This window comes from Nipponia nippon, unplaced genomic scaffold, assembly GCF_047370975.1.
Source record: "Nipponia nippon isolate SJK-2023a ecotype South Korea unplaced genomic scaffold, ASM4737097v1 scaffold_2, whole genome shotgun sequence".
Taxonomy (NCBI): domain Eukaryota; kingdom Metazoa; phylum Chordata; class Aves; order Pelecaniformes; family Threskiornithidae; genus Nipponia; species Nipponia nippon.
The window spans coordinates 12,609,559-12,629,505 of NW_028262336.1; the positions used below are offsets into that span (position 1 = coordinate 12,609,559).

General features: G+C 40.6%; 1 protein-coding gene across 6 annotated transcripts in view; it reads left to right on the forward strand.

Annotated features, from left to right (window-relative positions):
• PHLDB2 (pleckstrin homology like domain family B member 2) overlaps nt 1-19,947 on the forward strand; it is a 70,373-nt gene that overhangs the window by 26,176 nt on the left and 24,250 nt on the right. For 4 of the 6 annotated variants that reach the window (XM_087757227.1, XM_087757231.1, XM_087757233.1 and 1 more), the window contains exons 6-10: nt 139-276; nt 11,139-11,267; nt 15,667-15,822; nt 16,586-16,696; nt 17,440-17,529. In XM_087757227.1, the coding sequence (XP_087613353.1) occupies nt 139-276; nt 11,139-11,267; nt 15,667-15,822; nt 16,586-16,696; nt 17,440-17,529 (624 nt within the window). The remainder of the gene's footprint in view (nt 1-138; nt 277-11,138; nt 11,268-15,666; nt 15,823-16,585; nt 16,697-17,439; nt 17,530-19,947) is intronic. The other 2 variants (XM_087757230.1, XM_087757232.1) reach the window with 1 other exon arrangement.

Sequence of the window (19,947 nt, forward strand, 5' to 3'; positions counted from 1 at the left end):
AAAGCTTACTTTTTTTTTTTCCCCTCTTTTTAAAATGTTTCTGTCTTGTGAATAATCACCAACTCACTCCCCCAGAAAATAATGTGTATCAAGGTTTCTTCTGAAATCTGGCTTCTGAAAAATGTTTTGTGTTCCTAGTTGGATATGGAATGTGCCCTTTTGGATGGGGAACAGAAATCTGAAACAACAGAGCTGCTGAAAGAGAAGGAAATATTGGATCATCTAAACAGAAAAATAGCTGAGCTGGAGAGAAACGTTATTGGTGAAAAGACAAAGGTAATTGAGTTATCTTAGCTAGTTGTGTGCTCTGTTCCCCTTGATCTTCAAAATACATTTATATGATTAACATATTGATGGAGGTTATTTTATGAAGTACTGTCTATAAGTAAATTTACCTGATAAATATGGAAGAATAGTTGTCTCACCATCATCTCCCTGTAACAGCCTTGTTTCCTAAGGTATGATTAGCAAGCAAAATATAGTACGCTTAAGTAAAAAGACCTGACCTACTGTGAAGATATTTTTGATTAATAAAAGAATCCATATAGGGCTTGGATTTGGGTTATCTGTTGTTTAAAAGAACAGTATTAATCAAACTGTTCCAGTGGCCTCCATTGTAGGTTATATATTTTGAATTAAAAAAAAATAAAAAAAAATTAATCCTTTCTCAGCAAAGGAATAGAATGAAAGAAGGTTGTGGTTTCAGAAGGTGGATTTATCTATTATTGTGTAGAATGATACATAAGACATCTGTCAAGTACATAGTTTTAAAGCAATTAAGTTGTTTTATTTTGTTTGCTGACTGACTGATAATTTTAGTACTGTAGAACATTCTCTCTGGGATTGAGTCAAAGGCATTAATTAGTTCTCCTCTACAGTGAGATACTTAACTTAGTTTCTGTCAAATACGCAGCAAATAGATATACGCATATATCTGCAAAATAAGATAGCACTATAATAAGATTTTAAGTACAGAAATGGAAAGGGCCTGCAAGGTGGAGCTGTCGCACTGGAACCAGGGAGGGCTCGTTCCCTCCAGCAGGCTCTCTGCTGGCCTCTCCAGCCGGGCAGTTCCCTTCTCCACGGGGGATGTGCCACGGCCAACAATATCTCAAGGTCAGGAAGTTTTTCCAGGGCTTTCAGCCAGTAATGTTTCCTTTTTAAATTTCATCCTCTACCTCATAATTTAAACTTGTCACTTGTGGAAATACTCTAGCTAGTCTCTCCCCCTCTTTTTTTTTTAAGCTTTCCAGAAATATCTGGAAGTCTTCTGCATTATTTGCTTTTGCTTAGAGAAGCTGCACATTTTTAGCTCTTTCACAGTTCCCATTTAATTCACGCCTTACAGCTTGCATTGTTTTATTCTGAGCTTTTTGTCTTCAATTTCTGCCTACACTGATGTGAGCCTGAATGCAGTTTTGCGGCTGTACTCATAGAGCCTGTGTCCGAGAAGGAGAATGGTGCTCCCACCTCTCTGCCCTGTGGAGTGACAGCGCACATCCAGTTTAAGCTTGAACTTTTGTGGACTTTCCTGCCTGCGCTTTTCCTTGTTCTTGTGTGCCCCTCAGTGATCCTTCAGCTTTCGGTGTTGCCTGTGGTCACGTTTTAAGTTGTCCATGGAACATGTTTCATACTTGTTTTTTAGTATAAAGGTGAGTTTAAAATTGTTAACAGCAGATAGGGTGGTGCAAGCAGATACCCTCCAAAAGGATGCTGCTAGAAGTTTTGGTTGGTAGGTGGTAACAAATAACATATCTAGAAATTCAAGGGATCTTTTGCCTTTTATATTTGTTCTCTAGTAGCCTCAAAGTTCAAGGAAACTAATGGAAATTATTCTATAACCTGTAGGTTGTTTAAATTTCCTTGTAATCATATGATGGAGCATTAGTGTGTAGCAGTCAGAAAATTAAAATGCCAAGTGTGGTTTAAATTTTCAGTTGAACTGAAACATGGAAAGCAGCCTAGAAAATGCACTTTTGTTATTTAAAAGGCAAGTTCACTCAAAACATTTTTTTCAGTATGAAGCATGCCACTAGTCAGATCAGTTACAATATTTTAGTTGTCTTTTCTTTTGTGTTCTTTTTTTTTTTTTAAACAAACAAACAAAAAACCCAGCTGTTGGTACGTGCTCTAGACTTAAACCCATGGCTCAGTTAATACTGAAATTATCTTTGTAGAAATAAACTCTAAGAGAGCCCACAGGTTCTGTTCTGGAAGATGTCTGAAAGCATTGCATAAAAGTAAAAGTTTAAAAAAGAAATGGGAGACAAGTTTCTGCAAACAGGCAAAATACAAAGTGACAGCTGAAGTGTTCTGGAGAAAGTAGTGTCAGCCAACAAAACAGATGGTGCTCATTGTGTCAACAAACAAAACTTGTGGCTGACTTGAAACAACAGTGTTTTTTGAAGCTTGATTTGTGTGTCTGTATGTTTAAGGTTGCAGCCCTGCAGATCTGAGCCAAGATAGGCAACATCTTGGCTCTGTAGTAGTACGGGACCAGAAAAGGGGTGCTTGGAGGGCAGTGCTAAGTGGTCCTTGTTGCTGAAATAATTTGAAACTTATGACCTCCTCAACATTAAGGCTCAGGTTTCAGCTGGTAGTTGCTACCCTGCTGATGGTACTTTTTGTGTTGTTTCTTGCAAGAACAAGTGTCCCAGGGTCCCCACAGCGGTCACAGTTTCTTCTAGATGCCTGAATATTTCACCCCTAATAATACCGGTGGTCTCAGTTTTGGTGGTGCTTCCTGGCAAGAAGCTGTCGGGTCCCATCGCTCAGTCAGTGGTTACATTTCTGTCAGGGTAAGAGAGTGGTATCTGAATATGCTGCATGGTGCCGTCTTGAGGTGAGAGGGAGAGTTAATTTCACTCACGGAACGGTGCTGGGGCATTAGTGCCGTACATGATGGCCCTTGTCTGTGGAGCGACTTGAGCGTCTCCTGGAATTTGCCACTGATCTCGGCAGCTGTTTGACAGGAAACCCCTGCCTGGTTGTATTTCATCCCTACCCATGCACCTGTTTGAAAAACTTGTGAAATTCTTAAAAAGAGAGATCATAAACTACAACCTAATTATTGTGCCATCCTAAGTACTTTAAATAGACTGTAGGTGGAAGTTTTTGTGCTACTTTCTACCTGATTCTTTTTTTTTTTTTTTTTTTTTTTGCCCTGTGCACAATTCATTTAGATGAGGACAGAAAGTTTTGCCAACTTTTGCGCAGTTTTAAAGCCACAGTTTAAAGAGAAGTTTCTAACTCTCGCGAGGCAAGAGAATCGACTGGAAAATGTACTCGAAGGCAAAGAGAGTTGTGAGTTCGGTTTCAGGCCGTGCCAGTGTGCTCTTTGCTGTGGTACAAAGTCTCTGTGTCCCAACACCTTACTTGTAAATCAGGAACGGATTTTGCAAGTAGGTTTGTACATTATATGGTACACTGCATTCTGATCTCGTTTGAGTCCTGTGCTCAGCCCTACCTGAACACGTGGCAGGACTAACGGTGAGGAAGGACGAATGAATCGGTGGGGGAGATAATGTAGTGCACACCCTGTGGTGAGCTGAAAGTGTTCCCTTTGCTTTTGTGAGTATGGCACCACACACATGGTAAGGAATGAAGCAATTAGTGTTGATTTACTTAGGTTTTGGAAATAAGAGCTATGAGCAGTTGCTGTTTTGAAAAGCAGATGACAAAGCCTTTCAGCACCGTTGCAGAACTCAGCGTGATTCTGGCTGTGGTGCATCTCTGCCAGGTACAAGTGCTGACAGGACTCTGTTGTCCTGGCTGGGGTAGCTACTTCCAGAGCTGGGGAATGGCAGTGCTGTTTGGCATGGCCTGTGCTTTCAGCTATGCTAGAAATCGTGTTAGTGTATGGAAGAAGATCTAGCTTTGCCTCCATGGTTGTGCTTCTTGAGCACAGCTTACAATCGTCTCTTTGTTGTTTTTTTGTTTGGTTTTTTTTTTTAACTACCATGCACTGCATATTTGGTTTTATCCACAGAAAAAGATGAGCAACTACATATTTGAATAGCAGATTTAAGCTATTAATTGCAAGTTCCAGTTATGCAGGGACAGCCCTGATAACTCACAGGTAACACAATTTAACAGATGTCGCTTGAAGCTCTCCAGGAAAGAGCTTTGCTACAGATACTGACAAAACTACTTTGCGCACAGCCTGCTCTGGAGAGAGCCGAGCTGGGCAGGACCCAGAAACAAGCAAGCAGGTGAGCCATCTCCCTTTTTCCCTGCCACCCGACCCAGCTTCCTGTAATTACCGCGGCAGTCACTCATGGCACGGTACCGGAGGTGTACGATAATGACGGTATTGTGTCAAGTGGAACAGCGCCTCAGGTCCACGGTGCTATTTACAATTATGACTTCCTCCCAATGACTCCTCGCTCACGAGACTTAGTTCAGGATTGACGTTTGTCTATAAGGAAGCTGGAGAAAATTGTATTTACTCGATTGGATGTAATCCAGATTTGCAAAGTACTTTCTTTTCATACAGCGCTTCCTTAGTCTGTGTGGTTTTAAAACATGCAGTCCAGCATATGTGGAGAAGGATGCTTAACAATTTGCCGTGTCTGATGTCTCCAAGTTAAAGCATGAGGCTGAAAGTAACAACATAGCCAGGGAAAGAAAGAATAGATCAGCGAGCGTGAATAAACAGGAATAACTGAAAATGAGTAATGAATTCAGCAGAAGTGCTGTGGGAGGTAATCATAGCTAAATGGGAGTTTTGGCAGAGAGTTTCAAAACAATTATTTATGTAAAGGTTTAGACTGCATTTGAGGAGAGGGAGGTTAGTCCTTTTTTTCTGGAGGACCTTTGACTTATGTCATGGTGGAAATACGTACTCTGGGACTCTCTTATCAAACTGGATTTCCTGTCCCTTTTCGAGAGCAGAAATCAGGAGCAGCTGGCAGCGAATAACTCATCTTTTTTTTGGAATACATTTAAGTTTGTCCGCATGCTTTTGTGGAAATATTTTTCAGTCATTAACAGAATATCCCAGACGTGCCAAAACGTTTGAAGCTCAGCCTCTTTGCTGAATTAGTGCTGCAAAAACTTGCATGAATTGAGCCAAGGGAAGAGCAGCTGTCTGATGAGCCATATGAAGGGGGACACCAGCAAAGTTAAATATACTGGTGGTCTCTCCGCGGTCCTTTCTCTTCTGGGTTCAAAATTTCTGCTGCTGTTTTTTATCCTGATGAATCTGACAAATGTATGCCTCATAGCATAGCCTTTTAAATATTTCCTCGTCAGATTCCAGTTCAGCAAGATGTAAGCAAGTGTTTTAAATGGATGAGTTATCATGTCTATAACATCATTAATCTCCTTAAGACAAGATACACAAGATTAAGTATTCTGAGGAATACTTGCAACCACTGGATGTATCCACATAAGGGTATCCTGTAGGGAGAACACTAATGGAGAAAAAGATGATTATGACGACTCGAGGAGAAAAATCTGAATTCACAAGCTTTCTTTTAAAACTGTTGTGAGGGAAATAGCAGAATGAGTTGTACCACTAAGGGAAATCCTCTTATTGTCATCTAGATGTTGAAGACTATACAGAATTTTAATTTTCTCACTTGAAATTTTTTCTTCTGGTTTGGATGATTATTTCCTCTTCTTCTACATTCATGAAGGAGCAGTGCTCTAGAATCAGGGGTTTTCTTTTGCCACCCCATCTGTTCACTAGGACAACACATTGCACTGGTCAGAGAATGAGCTTAGAAATTCCAAAAAACTTGAGTTGTCTTAGGAGCAAGTTAATGTGTCCAATTATTGTGATTTCTTTTTTTTTTTTCTTAGTTACAGCAAAAGGATTGCTTACTCTGATTTAAAATGCTTTTTAACATTGTCTTTATACATGCCTGTGAAATAAAACCATTGAGAGATCTCATACAGATGCCATCACTGTATACAGTCTGTTATGATGCATATAATGAATTACCACTCATACAGTAAAAAGAACTATTGTGAAATACCTTCTTCTGTCATATTACGCTCCTTTTCATATGCCTGGCATACTTTTTTTTTTCTCTCTTCATGGCTTCTTTCATGAAACCCACAGGGATTTAGTGACAAATAACTAAATTGTGACAAGTTTTATGCTTCTGTCCTGAAAGAGATCAAGGAATGCAGGAAAGAGTAGTCTGAAAAATATAGAAGAGGAGCATGTACAGTTTGTGCACAGGAGGATCTGTTTCATTTCAACAGTATTTTTTTAATCAGAGTTGTAAGCGGTCTGATTTGCATCAGCCATAGCATTGGAAATGCTTCCAGTTTGCAGGAGTGCTGGAAGAGTTGGCTGACCTCAGGTTTAACACTTTCCCATGTGTACCATTTGCCTCTTTCAGCGAGTAACCGCTGAAGAGCAGATAACATTTCCTAGCCTGCTTTCTCTTAGGGACTAGACTATTTTCTTACAAATTGATGGCAAGGGTTAGGCCAATTTCATCAGTGAGTTGTTAAAGTCAAGTATTCTTGCTCTTCCACTTATTCTCCAAAATGTTTTATTGAATGGACATACTCTGTAGCATCACACCACTTCCAAGTGGAAAGGAATCATTTCTGTAGTCTGCTCTTTCTCCTCCACTTCTAGCTTTTGCAGTCCTTCTGTTTGCTGTAGTTTATTTTGGAGAAGGGGAGGGATGTTCTTTTGGATTGTAAAAGAATAAAGTTTGGCTAAAGGTGAAAGCATGAAGATGAGATGGAGAAGCTTTTCAGAACAAAGAACTGCATGTGCTTCTCCTTACTTCTCAGAAACCTGTGAGAGCTGAGACCAGCCAACTCCTTTCTGAGAGACAGAGTGTGCATGTGTGAAGCTTGGTGTGGGTAATGAGATGTTGCTACCTGAAAACATGATGACTTGCAAGTGAGTTGGACCACGGAAGATCCTGGAGTACTTCAGACCGGCACACTTAAAGTATAAGAGCCTGTTGGATGGGAAGGCATTCAGTATTTTTTTTTCTCTTTGTTTATGGCTTGTAGGTTTCTTTGCAGTTTCTCTTTCTTTCTGAAGATAACACATACCTTGGGGTTTTTTGTTGTTTTTTGGGGGGAAGGGTGGGGTTGGAAGGTTCCAATTCACCTAGCCACACAATCCATTTCACAGTGACCTGGTAAAAATGATAGGTTTCTTGCTTTGTTTTTTTCCAATTTTTGTCTGGATTTTTGAGAAGCTTTCTCTGTTTCATCCACATTTACCCGGATTCGTTTCTGCAGAGCGTACCAGTTCATGCAGGAAGGCTGGCTCAGAAGACACATACACATGCAGACACATGCTGCTCTACAATTTTAGCCTGCCTGCTTGCAGTAGCAGAATGTGATGAATGACAAATGGAAAAGCAGGATGACTTCTCTGCAGAAGGGGTGTGGGGACCTGCTGCGGGTTTTAAGTAGCAGTATTGATCAGGCATAGGGCATCCTTAACCACAGGAGACAACACTGAAGCAATTGGTCTCTCTCTTTCTTTCTGTTGTTCCCATTCTTCTAGGGGCTATGATTGGCTTTAATGCTGTCCTTTTATCTCCTCTGTGTCTTCATCATCTATGAGATGGATGTGTTGGATGTATGTTCTATTTTTTCTCTCTCTTCGCCCTAAAATCAGTTCTACCAGATCTAAAGGTTGATTTCCTTTTGTGACCCATGTTGATCACTTATGGTCTGTGTTCATACCATGGGTGCTCTGCTGGCATCCTGTGTCTGTGCTCTTGGGGGACAGTGTCACACAGCAATTCTTTCTACTGCCATCCTTCACGATATTCAGATATCCTCTAAAACTGATCCAAGCTGTGCCCCAGCATCATCAAAACCCAAGTCAGTCCCGCTCCGTATCCTGGCTGACCCCAAGTTCATTTAACATGTATCTAGAGGCAGACCATGGGGCAAGCTGGGCAGTAGGCTAAGACCAGATGTTAGGCTTTACTGAGCTGTACTTCTTTTCCCTGGAAACAGGATGTTAAGAATTCAGCCAGACTACAGTTAATGCGACTCCGGAGTCAACGCTGGGGCCGGGAAGCAGTTGTTTGCAGAGAAATGTTTAACAAGTACCAGCTCATGTGGTTAAGCTGAGGATGAGCAGCTGGAGCACATGGGTTCTGTTCACAGCTCTGCCACTGGCTGCTCTTGAAGAAACACCTCATGAAGTCAGCCACAAGCCTGCCTCAGATGCAAAGTTATTAATCTTTTGCCTTCTAAAAGAACTTGCCTTGATCCATTTATGGAAGAGACTGTATGAAAAAATTCTGATTATTCATTTATTTATCAAATTACTTTTGTGAATTAAATCGACTTTACCAATGCACAGTCAGAGATGTCAGTGAACTTAACTCCACAGCTGCAAAACATATAATGCCTCTCATTGCTGAAAGTGATATTTCCTGTTAGGACTGCTCATTTCGAAGGGAGCCAGTTTGGTGGGATGTTAGCACTTCCTATGCTATAAATAGACCAGATGAGTATCACTTTCAATCTCAAAGGAATACATTTCCAGTTTCTTGAGGGAAGTAACAGTATCTCTGGCAGGATTCTCAGGGAGTTTTATACTCGGTGATGATGTCTCCTCACACTTGAGATTCAACTTGCTTGTTAATGAACGAGTGTGCTTGTTGCAGCGCGCTGACATTTAGAGAGCTATTAATAGCTCCAGAGGCACGACGCTGCAGCTAATGTCAGAGAAGTGCTTACTGCTTTGGATTGCTAGGTGGGCAGAAAAGGAAAGCGAGAAACACTGTGGCAGACCATAGGTTGAATGTTAAATGGACAGCAAGGTTTGTGAGGAGGGGAACTACCAGTTTATTCATAGATTTCCTTCCATGTTGGAAGTAAGGATTACTCAGCAAACAGGGTTCCTTGGGGACAGAGTCCTAGAGGTAACCTCTCAAGAGTTGCATGCCTCTCACTACAAGAAAGACATTGAGGTGCTGGAGCGTGTCCAGAGAAGGGCAACGAAGGAACGGTCTGGAGCACAAGTCCTATGAGGAGCGGCTGTTGTTTAGCCTGGAGAAGAGGAGTCTGAGGGGAGACCTTATCATGCTCTACAACTACCTGAAAGGAGGTTGTAGTGAGGCGGGGGTTGGTCTCTTCTCCCAAGTAACAGCGGTAGGACGAGAGGCAATGGCCTCAGGTTGTGCCAGAGGAGGTTTAGGTTGGATACTCAAAAATTTCTTCACTGAAAGGGTAGTCAGGCACTGGAACAGGCTGCCCAGGGAAGTGGTTGAGTCCCCATCCCTGGAGGTATTTAAAAGAAGGGTAGATGTGGTGCTTAGGGACATGGTTTAGTGGTGGACTTGGCAGTGGTAGGCTAATGGTTGGACTTGATGATCTTGAAGGTCTTTTCCAACCTAAACAATTCTATGATTCTGTGATTCTCCCTCATTGTGCAGCTTGCACATGCTACGTCCTCAGTATTTCTGAGCCCTGCTGCTGCTGGTGTAAGACAGAGGCTAGTACAGGAAGTCCAAGTAATTGAATATGCTGGCTCAGTTGCTCATTTTTACAAGCTTAAAAAAAAATAAAATCTTTTATGTTCAGCATTTTGTTCATGTGATTATATGAGCTGAGATGCTGCACGTGTAAATGGAAATAACAGAGCTGGGAATTTGGTTGACGTTGGGCTTGAATGAGAATGCTTCCTGTTGTTGTTTTTAAATACTGGGAAAATGAAATCCCAGCCCCTTAATCCCACTCAGGTTTAAAGATAAAACTATAAAGAAATATACATGTTTGTTACTGTGCCTCTACCACGTGTGAGGGTTTGAGAACCTTGTCAGGAACAACAAAGAGAAGGTTTTGGGGAAAGGCCATCCCACAGTTTGAAATGGCAAGTACTGTATACTAAAAGAAGTTTCTTCTCTATGGCACGTGCCGTGAAGGTGCTGCCGAGTATCTGATCATACAGCACCTGCTGAGCCATGCATTTGATGTTAAAATTAAATAATATTTGGGACTGGAAAGAGGACCAAGGAGGGGATGCCATCACAGAATTCAGATGTTCTTGGAGCATCCAAAAGAAGCTGAAATTTTGGGGCTGATACTGTTAATTTTTGAGTATTAAGGAGAGTTAGAGACCATCTGAGAGGAGATGCATAATTATAGAACAAGAAGTAGGAAAAGGGAACTATACCGGTGTGACTCTAGAAGGTAGCAGAGCGCTGGGCTTCAGGGACTCACTTGATTATTTATGCCTGTCATATCAAGCATGTTGTTTTTTTCCAGTTATTAACTGCTCAGTTGAAGAAAATGCATCTGCTATGTTGGCCAGTGTAGATGCAAGTAAAAGGCATTGAAAAATTCTTTGTACTCTGATTTATTTGTTTCCAAACTTTGGTCCATAGATAAATAATAGTCTACAAAGTAGTTTTAAGTGATCTACAGCCAGTCTTCAGAGCAATGCTGCACAGTGAATCATGTAGTATTTTATTACAAAGGTTTAAAGGTTAAAGGCTTTTGAGGGTGAGAAGCAGTGTGTCGAGTACTGCTGCTCGAGTGGAACGAGAGGAAAGCTGAACTAGTTGGAGGAGACTCCTTTGATCCCTGAGAACAGGTTATACAGTTCCTGTACCCTGAAGCAAATTAATTAATTTGCTAAGTCACTTGGTGTTTCTGCTGCAACAGGATTTCCTGAGTTACTTCTTTATAAAGTTCTCTCTTGTTCTGGTTTTTCACTGCTTGATAAATGTACTTATCTGTACAGAGGCACATAGGCATGTCCTTCATTCTCCTGGGAAGATCTGTTTTCCCCTCACTGCCAGACTACAGTAATTTTCCATCCATTTTGCTTTCTAAAAGCTACTCTTTTCTCTCTCCTTCATCAGTTACCTCACTAACATGGCTACTGTTTCCTCATTTTTTTTTTTCATTAGGTAAGACAAACGTTTGGGCAGTGGGCTTTAACGGCATCATCCAGGCGTGGGTACAAAACACAGTGAGAGGAGAGAGAATTCATCACCTCACTAAAATGATTAATGTTTTGTTTTGATCATTTTGCATCCCACCATTGCATTTAAACTAACAAGAGGTTTCTGTCTTTGACATACGTGATTCAACTGTTCGTTAAGGTTTTGCCACACGCTGTCATAATCACTAACAACTGCTTGGGTTTGAAGGTAATTGTGTTTATTTTCTGGTTCATGCTTCAGGAAAAATTAAAACTTGATGCTGAGAGGGAAAAACTAGAGAGGCTTCAGGAGCTTTACTCCGAGCAGAAGACGCAGCTTGATAATTGCCCTGAGTCCATGAGGGAACAGTTACAGCAGCAGCTGAAGAGGGTCAGTAGCAAGTTTCAAGATTGCACTAACTTTTTTTTTTGTTGATTTTTTTTTTTTAAGAGTTAAGTGTAACATATTCTGTTTCAAGTACCCAACAAAGTGTCTGAACATGTTTGCAACTTGTTAATAGTACCGAGGGTTATGGGTTTTTGTGGAATGCTTGTAATAGATAATGTGCATGGTGGCAAATGAGTAGAGTGCGAATGGGAGGATTGGAAATCATTTTGTGTTGAATGTTTTTAAAGTGTTCGGCTACTTGCCTGTAATTAGCACCTTAGGCCTGCTGGGTGGTGTGGAAGCTGTTGTGATGTTTGGATGGTGGAGCGTTGCTCTTTACCTGTGTGAGCAAAGACAGGAGTTGAACTTTGGTCAGTGGGATCAGCCATTTTAGCAGCGCTTCCCTGCCGCTATTGTTTGATTGTGTTGTACACTCCTCCTTTGCAATGCTGTAAATGGCTGTCTCATTGAAGCCACGGATAACTTCTTTTTTTCAGTATATAACTTAGCTGTTCGCCTGAACTGTGCTTTGAAAAATTCATTTTGAAGATTATACCGCTTACTAAAATAGCTTTATTATTTCCTACATTTTCAACAGTTGCACATTGGTATAAAAACCTTTGCATAAAGTCTAATTGCAACTTGATTTTATTTTGTATTATTTGTAAGTGAAAAAGCTACAATATTGTCTTTGAAGGTACAGTTATTTTCTGTGGAAAGATTTTAGTATTCATTAATGTTAGGTGGGTTCTACAGCACATATGGCTAGCTTTAGTGGGGGGAGAAATCATTTTCAAACCATCAGTTCAGCAAGTTGAAGAGGCCATCTGAAAGTCAAACTAGGTTTCAGGGTTTTGGTGGTTTTTTTTTCTGGATGGAGTGTTTATATCAGGAATAAGGTCTGTAATAGCAGTGACCAAAAAAGGGCTTTTTTGCTTTATAGGAAATATTCTTTAGATTTTGGTTTATTTGCAGGGTTCTGTTTTATTTTTTCAAGGAGTAAAAAGTAAAAAAGTCCAGCTTTGGAAATAACAATGTTAAATTCTTCTGTAGTAACTGAGAAGTTTGCTGGTTTTGAGACACTTAAGGGTTTTTGTAAGTTACCTTGAAAAAAAAAATTAAAAAAATTAGTATTATATAATCTCTCATACATATTAAAAGGAGAGGAAGTCTTTCCTGTGCAGTCACGTACTTGGAAGGTATAAATTCCTGAGAAGTTGTAGTATTGTTGCTATGGGATGGTAGTAAATCCTTTTTCACTATTGACCACCAAGAGGCTTCTAGAAATCTGTTTGGTTAATTTTTTTTTTCCCTTTCCAGTTGGCTTAACAATTTTGGTTTTGAAAGTGGGACGAAACTTGAAATGTGGGGGTGCGGTTAATGCAATAGGACCAACTGTACATTTATTCCAGGCCAATTGTAGTGAAAGTTAGCTGTGCCTGCTGTGGTCGAAGCAGTAGAAGTTATCACTGAAGTAGTGCACAGTGTCTCTCAAATGGATATCAAGTGTGAGAGCAGTTAGAAATTACTGTAAGTATCGTACCCAAAATATAGAAAAGCTCTTCTTTCCCCCCAGATCAGCCCAGCCCAGGCTTAAATACCTGCGTTTGCAGCTTTAAAGTAAAGTGCTTTAAAGTGCTACTTTACTGCTGACGTGGTAGGTGTGAAGGCGATGAATTTCCTTACTGCTTCGTCTCTGGGGCTTCAGTAACTTCGTAATTTGTGTGCAGGGGAGCGGGCAGCCAACTTGGCTGTAGCAGCTGGCTGCAGGGTGGGTCTGGGGTTTGGGTTGGGGTTGGCAGTGGGAAGCTGGCACGCTCTGTCTGCTTCCCGCTGTCCGTAATGAATATGCACTCTCCCTGTTGGGCAGGGAGGACACTTCATCAGAGACTGGTGAAACCTGTGGGCTTGTGGAAGGCACTGAGGGAAAGCATTGATCTTCCTGATGGCTTATTTAAAGTTAATTAGCAGGCTTCATCCTTCACTGTTAGTATGAAATCACCAAAGCTTGTTTGTTCTCACGTGCCTGGGTTTATAGAGATACACACAAAAGGAGAATGAGAATAGATGCCTGGATTCCTGCAGAGACCTGAAAAGACGCTGTTCAGTGCTAGGAATTGCCTTACTCTTCAGATAAAATTCTCCGAATTTTTGCAGATGTTGTGGACCTATGGACCCCCCACCACATCCTGAAGTAAGGGCCAGGTTCTTTCCCATCAAATTTTCTCCAGTGCCATTACAGAAGTAATGGGGATGCCAGAAAATTTATGGTTTGGAAATCCAATATGGAAACATTGTGTCTGTTGTTTGTTAATAGATTATAAGGTACAATATTCTGATGTCAATTGTTTTAATAAAAGGGAGGGAGTATACTTGCTACTTGGTTCAGGAAGCCATTACCTTCAGCAACAACAGTTATCCTGCTACAAATCCTACGCTGCCGAGTAAGATCCTTGTGAAGGTTACGGCAAGGACTCTGTGGACACATCTGAGAGCCAGAGCTCGTGCCCCTGCCACTGTGCCCTGCTCCCGCAGGCTGCCTGGGGTCTCGGTCCCCGGGGGTCTGCCTGGCTGGTGATCTCGCTGCAACGCGCTTGCAGCCACTGGTAGAGCTAAGGTACTGCCACTTACCCTTTGGAAGGTTTTCAAATTGAAAATGGACTTGGTTTTGAATTAGGCATGTTTATTTTTCCCCAGTGGACACAGTGGTACAGAATGTGCTGAAATTCTTGTTCCATAGCGCATCTCACAAAGAATACAGCATTTCATGAGCTCATCTGGCTACTAGTAGCCTTTCTGGCTATTGGTTGCCTTCTCTGAAATCTGTTCTTCTGCCTCAGTAGCAATTAATGGGGTATGAAATAGGGTGAATATGCTGACTTTCATGGCCCAGGCAAAGCCCTTCTGTTTGTTTTGAATGCTGAAGGTGGCTGACTGGTTTCAGTGAAGCATTTCTGTATTGTAGGTATCTGCTTTCTTGTAATTTTTAGGCCACATCTTTGCTTTTGATCTCTTCACCACCTCCTACAAGTGAAAGGCACATCTTTGAAGAATAATGGGAAGATGTTGGAATTTCATATAGTAACTTGGATTCTTCAGCTTCTGCATCCCATATCTTTCCCTGGTATACTGGAAGCTGCTTTTGAATGCCTTTACAGAGACCCATCTACCTACCTCAGTCACTAACTTTTAGGTCGAAATAAGAAAAGGACTAAGTTTTCATATCTCTAAAATGATAAATTGCTTACAGGATATAGGTTTTATTACATAACAAGTTATGTACAATGTGCCTATTTTTGAGAGCTTTAGCATTTAATAATACTGTGATTATTTTAAATCCCTTTTTCTTCAGAAGCCTGGAACTTGTAAGCAGGGATTCTTGTCATGAATACATAGATGTTGCAGGAGAAAGTTCAGCATTCAGTTCTTGTGCTGAAAAGCACTGTAAGTTTTATCTCGTCATCCCTAAGTGGAAGGCAGGTGCGTTCTTATTTCTTGGGTCTCTTCTGCAGCATTCAGCCTCTTCTCCTGACAAAACCTGGCGTTGGTCCAGGGGAATGCATAGAAGTGGGCTGATGCCCTTTCTGAAGTAATGCACCTACGGGCTAGGGTGGATGACTAGAGTCCTTAATTGTGTGTTTGCACAGGGAGCAATTGTCAGCTCCAATTTGGTAGTCCATGAGCAGCCTCTGGCTGAGCAACTGGCATGGTTGGACATCACTGCTGAGGTGATGGCAGTGTGCTGATGTCACACAGCTCCACATACCTTTTATCTTATCCGACTGTATGTCTGTTATTAAAAGCAGTGCTGGTACTTGGGCCAGACCTGAAGAAATTCTAACTGCAGTCCAGACTCCTTCATTTGAGTGTGTATTCCCATAGTTAGTTAATTCAGTGTGCAGTTCTCCACTGTTACTGGGATGATACTTTCTGTCCTTTTTGGTTGCTAAGCAGATGCTCTCCCAGTTTGGCATTGGACAACCTCACCAAATGGGTTCAGGCTTTGGTGGTACGGCAGCTAGGCTGCAGCAGAGCGATCTACCCAGCCAGGGTGCGCTCACTGCTTAAGAGGCTCCAGCTTGCTCTGAACCCTGCAAAACAGCTCCCTCACCAGGCGGGTACTTCGTCTGTCTCAGTGGGGGCAGAGTAGGAGTGATGGAGAAAGCAACATCAAAATAATGATTAGCCCTATTTGCTCTCTCATTATGACAGTAGGTCATTAAAAGTGTTGAGCTCCTGTTTGAACATGTTGTACGAGATACTTAAATACCATCTTAGACTGTAATTTTTGTGTTTGTTTGTAAGAATATCTACTGTGGTGTAAGTGAAAGCATGATTACAATTTCTCTCTCTCTCTCTCTCTTTTTTTTTTTTTTTTTTTTTTTTTTCCTTTCCCCTTAAGGATGCTGATCTATTGGACATAGAAAGCAAGCACTTTGAAGACCTGGAATTTCAGCAGCTTGAACATGAAAGCAGGTTAGATGAAGAGAAAGAAAACCTGACACAACAGCTCCTGCGTGAAGTAGCTGAATATCAGCGTAGCATTGTCAGTAGAAAGGTAAAAGCACTAACACTCCATTCCTTTATTCTTTGTTGTTGAGCATAAAGGAGATGAAATGGATCTACAACCTGCCTATCTGTAAGAATTAATGCAAAACTTCCCTCTTTGAAAAAGCTTTTGCAGCAGAGCAAAGGTGATGGCCCAGTAACATCCCACACATATCAAATCATGCACGTCTCCAAAAGGAAATAAATCAATAAAATTCCATGCCCTGTTTGTATATTTGCGTATGAAAACTAAACCCTTAAATTTGCTACAAAAACTACCGAAGTGTTGTTTTTTCTTCGTTAAGAAAGGAGAATCGTACGCCCTGGACAAAACTACAGTTATTTTATGCTCATGATAGGTGTTGATTTTAAATGATTTTAAAATAAGAATACAACACCAAATTAAGAAAATAACTTAATTTTTAAAATAAGTTGTAAAGGTCCTGTCTCAACCAATTAAATGCCATTTTTTCAGAGATCACAAGTTGCATCTCTAAACCAGTTCTGTGCAGTATATGGAAGCTAGTCACCGTATTATCAAAGAACGTGTGCAATTGTTCTTTTGTTTTGTCTCTTGAATAAATTGTCCCTTTACTGCCTGAATCTTATTTAATTATCTCCTTCAGAGCAGTGAGCCGTCTTGTAAAAACTTTTTTTCCTGCTGCTTCACTCATATGAATGAGTGAACTCTCATGAATAGGATCCTTGCTGTGGGTTGTCTTGTGCTTTGAAAATAAAACATGGAAATTGTGATTATTTTCTTTTTCTATTAGGAAAAGATATCTGCTCTCAAAAAACAAGCCAATCATATTGTCCAACAAGCACAAAGAGAACAAGATCATTTTGTAAAAGAGAAAAACAACTTAATAATGATGCTGCAAAGGGTAAGTATTTATTGTCTTTCAAATATTTTTAGCATGTAACAAAAGAGCGTTTCATAGAATAAAAGAACGCAGAGCACGAGAAAAGCATCAGTTGTGCAGAAGCTAGCAAGAAGGTATTAATGTGATAGACATCTTCTGTATCCATTAACCTTTAAAAAAAAAAAAAAGAAATCTGTTGTAATTAATCAGCAGATTTCCTAAGAGAGCACACTAGTGGCATTTGATAACCGAGAGGGTTTTAGAGGTGTCCCCCTTCCGAGGACTCAACCAGAGGCACCTGGTAGAAGCCTGTGCTCCCTGTGTGGCTGCTGGCAGTGTGCTCAGACAGCTCAGATTTTTGACTTGTAATAGCCCATACTAGGCCACAAGATGAGCTACTTAACATCAGCTAACATCTGCTTAATAAGAAGCTGGCATGAACCCTTCATGTCCATTTTATGTTTTGCTTTTAATCATCAGAGAGATCATGTATAGTTCATTAAGCAGAACCAGCATTTTCAAAATGCTGAAGTAAAAACCTATTAGTTTGGCTGTGGTTATTAAATAAAATCTTTCACTAGCTTTTTGTTCTGTACCTTCATTTTTTGTTCAGTTCTGCTGTAAGTGGATGAAGCCGAAGTTCTGCTGTGCAGTTTCTAGCCTTCTATCCCAGCATGATTCTTCACACACTTAAGAAAACGGCTAGCATATATTTTCACTACATGGCTGTTGGTATTTAATATAAAATGTCTGTTTTTTAACAGGAAAAAGAGAATCTCTGTAATCTGGAAAAGAAATATTCCACGCTTTCTGGAGGAAAGGGATTTCCTGTCAGTCCCAATAGTCTAAAAGAGGTAAAGAGATTCACTGCTTTTTACTTTACCATAAGTAACTTCTAATAACACTTTGTACAAAAGCACTATAGTATTTAGTGAAGTCCTATTCGTACAATTTTTTTTGAGATGTGATGAAAATACTTTCTAGAGCTATTCATGGAAGTCCAAATGCATGGGTGAGCAAAAATAGCTTCTCTTGACGTTTTCCCAAATGTGACTGGTATCGCCTTAATCTCTTGCCCTGGAAAAATGATCATTTTTATGTGGGGGGAAAGGGTGTGTGGAGGAGGGTGCGTAATTTTCTCAAAATGGGCAATTAAACCTCATTGAAGTGAAGAAGAATGAGGTCCAGGAATAACTCTGTTTGAGTACAAATACAGTTCAGTCTTATTTTTGCACTGTAGATTTTATCATTGCCTCCCCTCCTTTATTCTAAGGCTCTGCAGTAAAGCATGGCAACTGTACATTTTGATCCTTTTAAAAATCACCGAATTGAAGACTTCAAGCTATTTTGGTTGTAAGATACCTATTGAGCTATTTAGTTAACTATTTTGAATAAAGTAAAGGTGTCAAATATTTCTTGCTGAAAAAAAACTGAGTTAGTTTGGGTAACGCATGATGAGACCCAGAGCTTACCTGCAGCTGTCAAGACTTTGTAGCTTTGAGGGTACCGCTTTAAGCCTCAAGGTCTGCAAGCAAGGTCAGTGTAAGGTAAGCCACAGCCCGTTACAAAGATTCAGTCAGCATGTACGATATTAGCATTAACTCCTCATATTTATCTTCTTGACTTGACTTGATGAATCTGCAAATTGCAGATAAACGTGAAGTTATAAATGGAGAAGCGGAAAATCTAGCATTTAAAATACACTGATGGGTATCTATGGCTGCTTCATTAACTTCTGCTTAAGAGGTCTGACTGGACTTGCTGGACCTGCTTGTATTGAAGCCCTGAACAAGGTCTGCCCCATCTAACAGTGTAGGTGTCACTGTGGGAAGTTGGGCTCTTGAAGTCTAAAGCAACCACGGGTCCTCTCAGCACCTGGGAAATGTGATCTTGCTTATTTGGGCTTTGAAGTTCCTGGTGAACCCGGGTGGCCTCCAGCACATGCCAGTGGGGTTGAGCACCCTTCCTCACTGCAAGCCATGTTGCAGATGCTTAGACTTCCAGTGTCCCAGGTTGTGCTCTGACCTGGACATCTGACCTCCCACCAGGACATCTGGCAAGTCTAGGCTTCATTGTTGTTCTTTTGAGATGGATCTGTTCATGTTCTCACTAGAGAGCGGGTGCTATCTCTGAATTTTGTCTTTGTATCCACATAATTGTTTGTTTAATCACAGATATTTCAAAATGCAACTACATTAAGTGAGCCTGACACTCTTTTTATTGAAATGGATTATTCAGCAGTGTTGTGCTGTTCACTGTAATGAAGTCAGTTAAGACTTACTCTAAGGTAAATGAGAGAAGGAACAGCATGGGTTATCTTTTTTAAGCTCAGTGGCCCCATAGGCTCACATCTATAAAAGAAATGCCTTTCCTTGCCAGACGTTATGTTTGTCTTGGTTCAGTTTTATTTTTCTCTGACTGTTCAGGCACCTTTAAAAAGCAGGCACCAAATGGTGCATAAGCTTAAACAGACTCCCTGCACAGAGAAGCTAATTTCACCACGCAGTTGCTCATGTATCAATTGAATCTGTGGTCCAACGTTTCCCAGCCCCTCCTCACCAAAGCACACGTTTGTGACTCTCCCATCCATCGTGAAGCTTACTCCCTGCATGCACAGCAATAGAGAGTAACACAGCCTTACGTAAAGAGGCAGGATGCTTACCCTAGTACTTCAATAACTGAGGAAAATCAATGCTGTTTAAAAGTTTAGCATTGACAAAGATGCTTAATCTGACTTGAAACCATTTATTTAATCTAATGTCATAGGGGCCTGAGCTAATGCACAGTGAAGTCATTTGTTGTTTGCTTTTTTTAACCCCATGGTGAATCCCCATGGGGGTTGTGAGTCTGAACTGAATGTTTTTCATTTAATGGTGAAGGTGTTTTTATCATTTATAAAAACGAATGCAGTATTGCATTCATAGACTTGCCAAGTTTTGGTTACTGATATACTGCTACTACAAGATTGTTAAGCAAGTTTTATGTTTAACCACACTGGACTCTGTTTTACTGTAACATAGCCACATGTTTTGAGAGGGAAACTTTAGTATCTTACCCAGTTTCCTTCTCATTTAATAGTTAATCACATGGTATCTGAGTCATGATTTGCCTCCTATTTCTAGGGTGCTGTGTTCGCAGTATGATACTTAATTTTCCAGAATTGTATATCTGCTTGAAATAGATGATAAAATACATTGAAAATTATGCTTATAGATAACAGGTTGGTATTTTTTTCAACCTGCCTTCTATGATCATTGCTAAATTTGTGCATT